The 12,255-nt window shown below is 48.6% G+C and overlaps 1 protein-coding gene across 8 annotated transcripts in view; it reads left to right on the top strand.

Moving 5' to 3' along the window:
• Positions 1–12,255, top strand: part of AGAP1 (ArfGAP with GTPase domain, ankyrin repeat and PH domain 1) — a 450,161-nt gene that overhangs the window by 175,188 nt on the left and 262,718 nt on the right. For 2 of the 8 annotated variants that reach the window (XM_077272357.1, XM_077272356.1), the window contains exon 1: positions 10,461–11,786. The exons of 4 other annotated variants lie outside the window; for them this stretch is intronic. In XM_077272357.1, the coding sequence (XP_077128472.1) occupies positions 10,817–11,786 (970 nt within the window). In that variant the 5' untranslated portion in view covers positions 10,461–10,816. Of the gene's footprint in view, positions 1–10,457; positions 11,787–12,255 lie in introns of those variants that run through there. 2 more of the 8 variants (XM_077272354.1, XM_077272355.1) reach the window with 2 other exon arrangements.

Below are 12,255 nucleotides of genomic sequence, written 5' to 3'. Positions count from 1 at the left end.
GTGACAGCCACAGATGTGCTGTATATAATTTCTCATTGGAAGCTGAATTTGTTTTCCATGCCTTATATCACTGACATTCATTTCTTACCTGTCACATTGTACACGCCGTCCTATCTGGGGATGGCTCGTTATGGAGCAGACAGCTCCGCACATTGATATGTAGACTGGCGTTTTGTGTACAAGTCTTATTGAAGAGCGTACTAGAGTAAGAGGCGCCAAATATATTAAGTGTACCACACTGAATTGTACTAACAGTAATTATCTTATTTATTCATATAACAAACATTATTTGACACTTGTCAGCCACAAATTGCTACATTTAAATACACTATAAGCTTTGATGATAAATTGGAGAGTTCCTTTGTGTGCCATGGTTTTCCTTCCTTATAGACCTGCATTCTAGTCTTTTTCTCTTTGATCTGATTAATGATAGGGGTGTACTGGCCTTCACCATGGGTTTTTAGTGCCCTCTAATCTGTGTAGTGTCTGAGAACAAATCTAACTGATATGATGGAGGTGGTCAAAAGTGTGGAGCAGGGATCAACAGATGTTGAGTTACAAAACATCAAGGAAACATCAGGACTAAACAAGTCTATTAAAACTCTACAACTTTACACTCCAAGGGAAGGGAAGTGTCACAGGAGAGCTGCTACATATCAGTATCTTTAGGCTTTGTTCACATGTTCAGTTGTCATCCATTTGTAATGGATTCCATATCACAAAAAGGAAAAGTTTGTTACAGATCTGTTTTCACTAAGGTGTCTCTGAACACCTCTAATGGTCTGTGCATGTGTAAAACCTGTGCTTTAAAAACCTGATTTGTCAGTGGATGACCTAACAGATGACCATCCATTATTGTCCCATTCCTATAGATGTGAATATTAAAAAAGAAAACCCTGATCCTGATGCTATTCAGTTTTTATTTGGGGGCTGGACAAAGTTATGAAGTCTGTTTTTTGATCCTGCTTAAAAAAAGGATTGTAGTTGGATTTCTGTGATACAGAAGACATATTAAGACATTTCTGTCGAGTCGCCATTCAAAAAAAATGGAGCCAGGACTGGATTAATTTTTTTCCCCATTTTTTGTCATCCCAAATCCTTACTGTCTTGTGGGCCCAATTTATTAAGACCGATGAGAGCAGCTCTCCCTTCCTCCGGATGTATGTGATTTTTCCCAAGGTGGGGAGAGTGAAGTGATCGCGTGAAATGTCTCGCCATCTTTGGGAAAGCCAGTGGCGACATCGGTAGTTATTATTTTACAAGGGGATTGAGATGTGGTTCTCCAAGTAGTGGACTGCCCCATTGTGATGCTGTATTTGACAGATGTACAAAACGGAAATCCGGATGGCGCATGGATGTACACAGCGGAGAGATGGAGACAGGGATTCGATTTTGCATATGCTTGTGTTAACTTGGCCTAAATCAGATTTGGTTGGCCATTTCATCATTAACCCTTTGTCTGCCATTTAGATTTTTTTTTTTAAAGCAGATATTCTGTATTTATAATAAAATGCTAGCCTGCTCCAACATGACTGGAACCAGGCGGCATGTATTGGCCGCATTAATTAAAAGCAGCTTTTGTTTTCCTTCCTGCATGTGTTTATTTTGTACGCCAGCACAGCGCAGTATGAAGTATGGGATTTCGCTCCGACCACGATCTGAACCTGGATTACTGCATAATGTAAAGCACTGAGTTGGGCTTTAGTGTTGCTGCGGGCTCTGAGCTGTGTGCATCGCTCTCTACCTTCCTATGTTTTCAGGCTGACACCATAATAAATAACTGCAGCATTTGTTGGGTTGTGCTGTGTACGGTGCAGAAGTGAACAGATGTTTAGTAAGTAGATAGGGGATTCTCTGGATACTGGTTTTATATTTTCTAGTGGGGGTAAAGGTAATGAAGGTCTTCTACCTAAATTCTGGAGTGTAAAAACAATTTTTACACACGCTCAGATATTACATTGTACTAGATCATCAGTCGCGTCCTCATATAAGGCTAAGTTCACATGAGCGTATGAAACAAATCGTCAGATTTTCATCCAGAAGAAACAAAGGTTTTCTTTCCATTAGTATTGTCATCTCTGTGGTACCTGTATTAATACCTTGGTTATAGAAACTGTTACTAAACATATTTTCCTATGTTAACAAATTGCAATGAATACGGAAAAATAGGAAGCTACAGTATATGGTTGATCTGCATGAGATCTCATTTTTTTTGTGGACCTGACAAGATGAGTCTCATCCAAAATATGGAAAAGAATAATGCACACAATCGGTCTGTGTGGAAGAAAAAAAAAAATCATCTGAACAGTTCAACTGAATGACATTGATCTGAGTGCTGCTAGTTTTTTTTCCACAATCACATGTGACAATCTGTAATCCTTAAAGGGAATCTGTTAGCCGGTTTTTGCTACCTCATCTGAAAATCGGATGATGTAGGCAAAGAGACCCTGATTACAGTGATGCATCACTTAGAAACGTTGCACCCAAGAAACTGACAGAATCAGAGTTTATATGTTTAGCAATGCAGCAGAGCTGAGAAAGCTGACCCTGGCTATACCAGGCTCTGTATGTTCATTGTCTATAGACAGTGAGCTGCTTATCACAGAAGGGGCGGAGTCGGACTAGTATGCACGGGTTGCTGTAGTCCAGACAGTGATAATTATCAGGTGGTAAAACCTTCATTGTGAGTAAACAGCACACAGCCTGACATGAGACACATCATTGAAATCTAGGTTTTAAGCCTTACATCACACTGTCTTCTGATTACATAGCAAAAACCTGCTGGCAGATTCCCTTTAAGTGTAAATTAACATTGGTCAAAAATGCTTGTGTGCAGAATATAGCAGAATACAGTGGTAGAAAAAAGGATGAGATTTTCACACATCATCCACATGACGTTGCAGTGTTTCAGCATGGAAGTAGACCTGTGATGCAAATTTTTAGGCTACATTCTCATGCAGTCATGTTGCAACTTTTATCTATAAAAGCCCTGCATCGCTTCGGTCCTTTGTGCACGAAAACAGCCAATCACTTAATTTTGCAGGGAAAACAGCTGTGCACCCCAAAAAGATGTGCGGCAATTAAAGGGACTCTGCCCATATGGCTGAAAATTATTCCCTCCAAATTCAGGTGACAGAGTTTCCTTACCTGCTGGCTGCATGCTGGCTGCAATATTGGATTGAAGTTCATTCTCTGTCCTCCGTAGTACATGACTGCACAAGGCAATCTTGCCTTACGCAGGCGTGTACTATGGAGGACAGAGAATGAACTTCAATCCAATATTGCAGCCAGCGGGTAAGGAAAGGGTGAATCAAACACCCGAAAACCTCGCTCCTATGGCTGAAAATTGTTCCCTCCAAATTCAGGTGACAGAGTCCCTTTAAGGCCGGTTTCACACGTCAGTGGCTCCGGTACGTGAGGTGACAGTTTCCTCACGTACCGGAGCCACTGACACACGTAGACCCATAAAAATCAATGCATCTGTGCAGATGTCATTGATTTTTTGCGGACCGTGTCTCCGTGTGCCAAACACGGAGACATGTCAGTGTTCGTGGGAGCGCACGTATTACACGGACCCATTAAAGTCAATGGGTCCGTGTAAAACACGGACCACACACGGACCATCTCCGTGTGCAGTCCGTGTGGCATGCAGGAGACAGCGCTACAGTAAGCGCTGTCCCCCCCACATGGTGCTGAAGCCGCGATTCATATCTTCCCTGCAGCAGCGTTTGCTGCATAGAAGATATGAATAATAGTGTTTAAAAGAAAGATCTATCTGTCCGCCGCCCTCCCACCCCCTGTGCGCCCCCCCACTGTAATGAAAATACTCACCCGCTTCCCTCGTTGGCTGTCGCTGCTTCCTGGTCTGGCCGCCCCTTCTACTGTATGCGGTCACGTGGGGCCTCAGATTAGAGTCATGAATATGTGGCTCCACCTCCCATAGGGGTGGAGCCGCCTATTCATGACTGTAAATGAGCGGCCCCACGTGACCGCATACAGGAGAAGATGGGGCCAGACCAGGAAGCAGCGACAGCCAACGAGGGAGCCGGGTGAGTATTTTCAGAACAGGGGGGGCGCACAGGGGGTGGGGGGGGCGGCGGACAGATAGATCTTTCTTTTAAACACTATTATTCATATCTTCTATGCAGCAAACGCTGCTGCACAGAAGATATGAATCGCGGCTTCAGCACGATGCAGGGGACAGCGCTAAACTTTAGCGCTGTCTCCTGCACGCTCCGTGTGGTACCCACTCGGCACACGGGCGGCACACGTGTGCCGCACGTATGGCCTACGTGAGCTCACGGGCACACGGACACGGATAACTCCGGTACCGATTGTTTCCAGTACCGGAATTATCTGGACGTGTGGGACAGCCCTAATGGACGGCTGCGTGGTCTTGCATGTGAAACAGTTGTTTCCTTGCAAGATTAAGTGACTGCGCAATCAAATGATTAAGAGACTTGTGGCAATTAAGGCTATGTGCACACGCTGCGGATCTGCAGCGGTTTCCCATGCATTTGCAGTACCATGTAAACCTATGGGAAATGCAATCCGCAGTGCACATGCTGCGGAAAAAAACACGCGGAAACGCAGCGGTTTATTTTCCGCAGCATGTCAATTCTTTGTGCGGAATCCGCAGCGGTTTTACACCTGCTCCAATAGAAAACTGCAGGTGTAAACCCGCAGCGGAATCCACAATAGAAACTGCTATAAATCCGCAGGAAAAACTGCAGCGGTTTTGCCCTGCGGTTTTATCAAATCCGCTGCGGAAAAATCCGCAACCCTCACAGATACGTGTGCACATAGCCTAAAGGGTTGTGGCAATTAAAATCCGCAGCATGACTACTAGGTGTGGACACAGCCTTACATTTTCTAACACAAATCTGACTTTTGTGGACCCACCCTAAAATCTCTACAAGTAATAGCAATTTATTATATATCACTTTTAAAAAGGTACCTAGTGCATGGGGTTAAAATTATGGATACTTTATCTACACGACTCTATTGTAGATCCATTATATGGCACCTATATACATTTCTGGGATTTATAGGCTATGTTCACACAATGAGCTGTTTGGTGATTTTTTTTTTATGTTGCTGATTTTCTACCCAATTTCTGCACTGATTAAATAGGTTGCTTGCATTTTTTCAAAAATAGGCAACGTAAAAAAAAAATCACCAAAAACTCATCGTGTGAATGTAGCCATGCTGTACCTCCAATTTTTTTCCTGACCCTTATAAACTCAAACTGAAAACAAAGAAATCCTGCAATATTCCATCCCAAGCCGTAATAAACAGTGCTGCAAAGAAGGGATCATATAGTGTCCCACTGAGCGCCTATGGCTATGTAACGCAGACTCTAATCGCCATTGTCTTACTGAGGAGGTCATGCTTTATGGGATGTGATCTCATGGACAGGGGGGATGTCAATCTGATCAATCTGAGTGTGGTGCTGCTTATAAGGGGGGGGGGCTCGCTAAGTTAATGTTTACATAGAGGGGGTGCTGCAAGGTAGGGGCTCAGGTGCACTTAGTGCATTCACTCCTTGCAGACAGAGTAATGGGCACTGTGGCAGCTAATTTATTGTGGCAGATCATTGTGAAGAGGCCAGGCTGCCTCCCCCATGTCAGGAGGGGCGGTCAGACATCCAATGATTGCTGGTTTAACTCCTGCAGCTCTGGAGTGAACTGCGCCACATACTGTATATAGGAACACATTTCTATCTGTTCACCTAAAATTATTGTGCACACGATTACTGTGACTTGTGTGATTGTTATATTTGTCTCGTAGTCCTCTTGTGTATTACTTCAGCTGAAGTTGAAGGATGTAAATAAGAAATCCCTAGAGAGACTCGTGGACTTGGTCTACAGTAAAGGGGGAAGTTGCAAGTTGTAGTAGAATTGTTCCACTGTTGACCATAAAGACTTTTCCTCAATAAGACGAATGTTATTAAGGTAATTGTTGGGTTTGTTTGTTGTTTTTTTCTTTTGCAGATTGTAGCAAAATAAATATAGAATTTTAAACTTTTTTAAATTCTCAGATGAAATATTGAGAGCGAATGGGGGGCCGATCTTCATTGTTTGACCACATATTGGTACGGGTCTTTTTGATGTTACTTTTACAGCATTTACCCTAAAATAAAAAGCAAATCCCAGGCCGCCATGTTGGATTGTCAGGCTATGTGCACACGTCAGGATTTCTTCCGGATTTTTAGCTTTTTTATTGCGGAATTTCCCGATAAAAACACTATAATTCTGCACAAAAAACGCATACATGATGCATCCTATCATTTAGAATGCATTCCGCATTTTTTGTGCAAATGTTGCGTTTTTTTCCACATAAAAAACGCAATCCGGAAAAAAACGCAGCATGTTAATTCTTTTTGGGGATTTTTTGCGGATTTCCCATGATTTTGGAGTGACCGGAGAAATCCGCAAAAATTCCGCAAAAAAAAAGCGTGAAATCCGCGCAAAATCCGTGCAAAAAAACACATGCGGATTTCTGGCAGAAATGTCCGGATTTTGTCAGGAAAATTTCTGCAAGAAATCCTGACGTGTGCACATAGCCTCATAATTGGGACTGAATTAGGTTTTTTTTTTTTTTTGTGATGCAAAAATTCAACATGCTTCTCGAGGAATCCACTTCAGGCCGGTTTCACACGTCAGTGGCTCCGGTACGTGAGGTGACAGTTTCCTCACGTACCGGAGACACTGACACACGTAGACCCATTAAAATCAATGCATCTGTGCAGATGTCATTGATTTTTTGCGGACCGTGTCTCCGTGTGCCAAACACGGAGACATGTCAGTGTTCGTGAGAGCGCACGTATTACACGGACCCATTAAAGTCAATGGGTCCGTGTAAAACACGGACCACACACGGACCATCTCCGTGTGCAGTCCGTGTGGCATGCAGGAGACAGCGCTACAGTAGAAGATATGAATGATATAAGATATCTGCCTAGAAGATATGAATGATAGTGTTTAAAAGAAAGATCTATCTGTCCGCCGCCCTCCCACCCCCTGTGCGCCCCCCCCCCCCCGCTGTTCTGAAAATACTCACCCGCTTCCCTCGTTGGCTGTCGATGCTTCCTGTGCTGGCCGGCCCTTCTACTGTATGCGGTCACGTGGGGCCGCAGATTAGAGTCATGAATATGTGGCTCCACCTCCCATAGGGGTGGAGCCGCCTATTCATGACTGTAAATGAGCGGCCCCACGTGACCGCATACAGTAGAAGGCGCGGCCAAACCAGGAAGCATCGACAGCCAACGAGGGAAGCGGGTGAGTATTTTCAGAACAGCGGGGGGGCGCACAGGGGGTGGGAGGGCGGCGGACAGATAGATCTTTATTTTAAACACTATTATTCATATCTTCTATGCAGTAAACGCTGCTGCACAGAAGATATGAATCGCGGCTTCAGCACGATGCAGTGTACCACACGCGTGGGTACCACACGCTCCGTGTGGTACCCACTCGGCACACGGGCGGCACACGTGTGCCGCACGTATGGCCTAGGTGAGCTCACGGGCACACGGACACGGATAACTCCGGTACCGATTTTTTCCGGTACCGGAATTATCTGGACGTGTGGGACAGCCCTCGGGGAACTCTTTCCTTCTTTACCTGTTGTGGTTTTTTTGCAGTCAAGTTTGGAGTAGATTCCACATCACTTTTTTTGTGTGTGGTTGTTTTTTCTACGTGAATTTCACATTCATATGAAGACTAGTTGGTGTATCCAAAGATTATTTGAAGCTTTTTCTCTTTTTGTTAAAGGAGGGTTTTGGAGCAGATGCCTTTCAAAATCCTCAAACTCAGTTTGAACATGGTCTAACATCCACCTCTATAAGAGCTCATACTGACAAATCATCTGGTCTCACTCTGACCAATGTTAGTCTATGGGGCCGTGCACATGTCCATTTTTTTCCTCGGACAGAGCTTGGTTGGGAAAAAAATTTGTAGTTTGATCTGATATTCGGATCGCACTTGGCCATGCAAGTGATTGAGTCTGGAAAACTGGACTGCATGGAGAATGGAGATTTTGTTTTTCCTCCATCTTCTCCTTATTCCAGAAAATTGGATCAGAGTATGATGAGCATAATCGGCCCTATTCTCTTGGATGAGAGAAAATTTGGTGGTGTGACCCGAGATTTAAACAGATTTCTTACAAACTTAAAGCAAACCTGGTGCAGGTAGGCAGATTTTTCAATTAAAGGGAACCTGTCACCTGGTTTGGCCGATATAAGATACGGCCACTGCCTTTCAGGGCTTATCTACAGTATTCTATAATGTTGTATATAAGCCACCGGTCCGACCTGCAAGATAAGAAAGATGAGTTTTATTATACTCGCTTGCAGGGCGGTCCGGTCCGATGGGTGTCGCAGGTCCAGGTCTGGAGCCTCCCATCTTCTTGCGCTGCCGCCCTCCTGTTGCTTCATCGCTCCCCGGCATCGCGCTCCTGCACAGGCGTACTTCTCCCCTGTTGGGGGAAGAGTAAAGTACTGCAGTGCGCAGGCGCTGGGCCTCTCTGACCTTTCCCGGTGCCTGCGCACCGCTTCCCGGGTGAGTATAATAAAACTTATTTTTCTTATCTTGCAGGTCAGATCAGGGGCGTATATACAGCATTATAGAATACTATAGATAAGCCCTGAAAGGCGGTGGCCATATCTTATATCGGTCAAACCTGCTGACAGGTTCCCTTTAATTTCAAATGGACTTCACTTTAGGAAGGGCCTCTTTTTTGAAGACACTTTTTTTTTTCTTGATGTTTTTCAAAGTTATTTTTTCCTCACTTTTTTTATATATATTTTTGCAGCCTTTTGACTTGTCAGTGACAAATATGGGTTGACTTCATAAGGAATCTTCCTCAAAGAAGCGTCATGTTCCTCTTTTTCTACGCCAAAATGTTTTCAAAACCTCATCTGTGGAAAAAACAAATCCTCCTCATTCGAGGATTGAAGTGGATTTTCCAGTAAAGTATATTGGAAGCTTATTTGAAGCAGTTTACAATGTGGAATTTGGAGCAGATCCACTTCAAAATCCTCCTATAAAACCTGTGTGTGAACCTGGCCTTAGGAGACCAGACCAGGAGCCTGTGCAGTAAATGTGATGGCGCCATTGGTTGTTTTCATGACTAGAATTGTGACCAGTTTGGGCAGCAGTATTATTCCGATACTGTGTCTGTTTTACAGGAATGTGTTTTGCAATGGATCCTTTATTTAGAATAGCGCCACATAGGGTGTAGCGCTGTGTGGCCAGCTGGATGGCGAGGAGGCCTGTCAGCCAGGTAGTCACAGGCCACCTGAGTGTGGGGCTGTGTCTGGAGGCGGGGAGGCCTGTAAGCCAGGTAGTCACAGACCACCTGAGTGTGTGGCTATGACTGGATGGCGGGGGGGCCTGTCAGCCAGGTAGTCACAGATCACCTGAGTGTGGGGCTATGACTGGAGGCAGGGAGGCCTGTCAGCCAGGTAGTCACAGACCACCTGAGTGTGGGGCTATGACTGGATGGCGGGGAGGCCAGTCAGCCAGGTAGTCACAGACCACCTGAGTGTGGGGCTATGACTGGATGGCGGGGAGGCCTGTCAGCCAGGTAGTCACAGGCCACCTGAGTGTGGGGCTGTGTCTGGAGGCGGGGAGGCCTGTCAGCCAGGTAGTCACAGGCCACCTGAGTGTGGGGCTATGACGGGAGGTGGGGAGGCCTGTCAGCCAGGTAGTCGCAGGCCACCTGAGTGTGGGGCTATGACTGGATGGCCGGGAGGCCTGTCAGCCAGGGAGTCACAGGCCACCTGATTGTGGGGCTATGACTGGATGGCAGGGAGGGAGGCCTGTCAGCACAGACCACCTGAGTGTGGGGCTATGACGGGAGGTGGGGAGGCCTGTCAGCCAGGTAGTCGCAGGCCACCTGAGTGTGGGGCTATGACTGGATGGCCGGGAGGCCTGTCAGCCAGGGAGTCACAGGCCACCTGATTGTGGGGCTATGACTGGATGGCAGGGAGGGAGGCCTGTCAGCACAGACCACCTGAGTGTGGGGCTATGACGGGAGGTGGGGAGGCCTGTCAGCCAGGTAGTCGCAGGCCACCTGAGTGTGGGGCTATGACTGGATGGCCGGGAGGCCTGTCAGCCAGGGAGTCACAGGCCACCTGATTGTGGGGCTATGACTGGATGGCAGGGAGGGAGGTCTGTCAGCACAGACCACCTGAGTGTGGGGCTATGACGGGAGGTGGGGAGGCCTGTCAGCCAGGTAGTCGCAGGCCACGTGATTGTGGGGCTATGACTGGATGGCAGGGAGGCCTGTCAGCACAAACCACCTGAGTGTGGGGCTATGACTGGAGCCGTTGCCCATAGCAACTGGTTACATCCTAGCTTAGTTGTGCTTGGCTGCAGGTGAGAGGATGAGAGGCGCGCTGTGATTGGTTGCTATGCGGCGGGCTCCTCTGTTCCTAGGGCCGGGAGCTGGCTGCGGCGTTACACCGGCTGCAGTGTGTGGTACGGCTGCAGCTGTACAGGAGGCCGTGTCTGCCTGTAGCTCCGGCCTCTCCTCCCGCCTCCTCCTCGCCGCTCCCCCGCCCGTCTCCCCTCCCCTGTGCCCTCCTATTCGCAGGCTCCGGGTCTGCACCTCGCTCTGTCAGTTTCCTGCGGGCTCCGCTCGCTGCTCTCCCGGTCTCCTCATGTCGTTCCCGTCAGCGCTGCCCCCGCCGGGGTCCAGCCGGCAGCGTGGAGCGGCGAGCAGCGGCCAGAGGAGGGGGTGAGGCGCCCCTGCACCCCCAGTGTTCTGCGGCGACCCTGCCCCCGCGCTGGGGGGCGCTCTCACCTAAGCGGCCATGTATTTACTGGACCCTGCGCCCCCCCAGATGGAGCGGGGAACCCCGCAAAGGAAAACGGTGTACCGGATCTCCCTGACTCTGGTGAAGAAGGAGCAGCTGGAGGAGCCGCGGCTGGAGAGGTGCCCGGAGGAGGAGGAAGGCGCGGAGGAGCAGGACACCTTCCCCCCGCCGCAGCAGGGGCTCCGGAATTTCAGGACCCGCAGCACCGGGCAGCTGGAGCTGGGGCGGCTCCGGGTCACCCGGGGGGAGCCCAGGAAGGACCAGAGCCCCGGGGATGCTGCGCTGGAGCGGGTATCGCCGGTGCTGGAGTCTCCATGGGACCCCAGCCCTCCAGCTGCTGCCCCCCAGGATTACAAGGAGCCAGAGGCCCCTCCGGCTGCACCGGGCTCAGCAGCCCCATGTAAACCCGCGGCGGAGGGGGCCTGGGACCGCAGACACCCCAGCCTGCTCAGGAGAAGCTTCAGCTTCAGACACTGGAATGGAGAAATGCTGCGGATCCGGAGCCTGACCAGGGAGAAGCACCACAGCAGCTCCAGCTGCCTCAGCCAGCAGGGGGCAGAGCAGAGCAGGGAGGCAGCAGTGCTGGCCGGAGACCCGGGCCCCTCCGACAAGAGGAACACCTTGGATGTGGGGGAAGTGCTGAACAAGACTGACCCCCTGTGTGACCTGGAGAGGTGGGAGCGGAGCAAGAGCAAGAACAGGACCCTGGATAACAGTGACCTGCACAAGCTGTCCGAGCAGATGGAGCTGGACCGGAGGGGGCAGGAGAAGAGGCTGCTCAGGTTCTTCAGTGGCATCTTCTCCAGCAGGAAGGATGGCGCCCCGGGGTCCTTCACTAGTCCTGGGGGCCGCTCACCCAGGGCCGCTTACTCTAGGTCCAGGGGCTACTTCAGCAGCCTAAAAAGGCCGGCGGCAGCGGATAATGTCCAGTCCAGCTCTGAGAGTGTCAATGGATCCCCCTATAAAGGTGCCTGCTTTATCTTCATCAGCCATTGGGCCTGGATGGTGTGAGTGTAGAAGACCCTTGTGCCCATGTGTGATTGTGGCAGTAGGACAATGCAGGCTGTTATGGGAGTCCTTCATGTGCCCATGTATGACTGTGGCAGTAGGACAGGGACTCCTTCATGTGCTTGCTTCCTTTCTGGTGTGTCCATATTTATCATACACATATATACATGTATGCCAGTGGCATAGACGGGTGGCCTGGTGGAAGACGCGCACCCCACCTGTACCCAGGTGCATTGCTTTATTCCTCAGCCCAGGAAGTGCTTTCTGACAGGTGAAGAATTCAGGATGATGGGTGTCTGTGTGAGGAGAGAGGGGCTTGTTTGTTTTGGCTGCTAAATGAATGAAAGGAGATACAAGAGAGCACATGTCTTCTAGCATTTGCAGGGTTGGGTTTCATTAGTGATGGAGTGACGATTTCCTTAGGTTGA

The sequence above is a fragment of the Ranitomeya variabilis genome, chromosome 7 (genome assembly GCF_051348905.1).
Source record: "Ranitomeya variabilis isolate aRanVar5 chromosome 7, aRanVar5.hap1, whole genome shotgun sequence".
NCBI lineage: Eukaryota > Metazoa > Chordata > Amphibia > Anura > Dendrobatidae > Ranitomeya > Ranitomeya variabilis.
The sequence above is the reverse complement of the archived record's forward strand: the minus strand, read 5'-3'. Positions and strand labels throughout refer to the sequence as shown.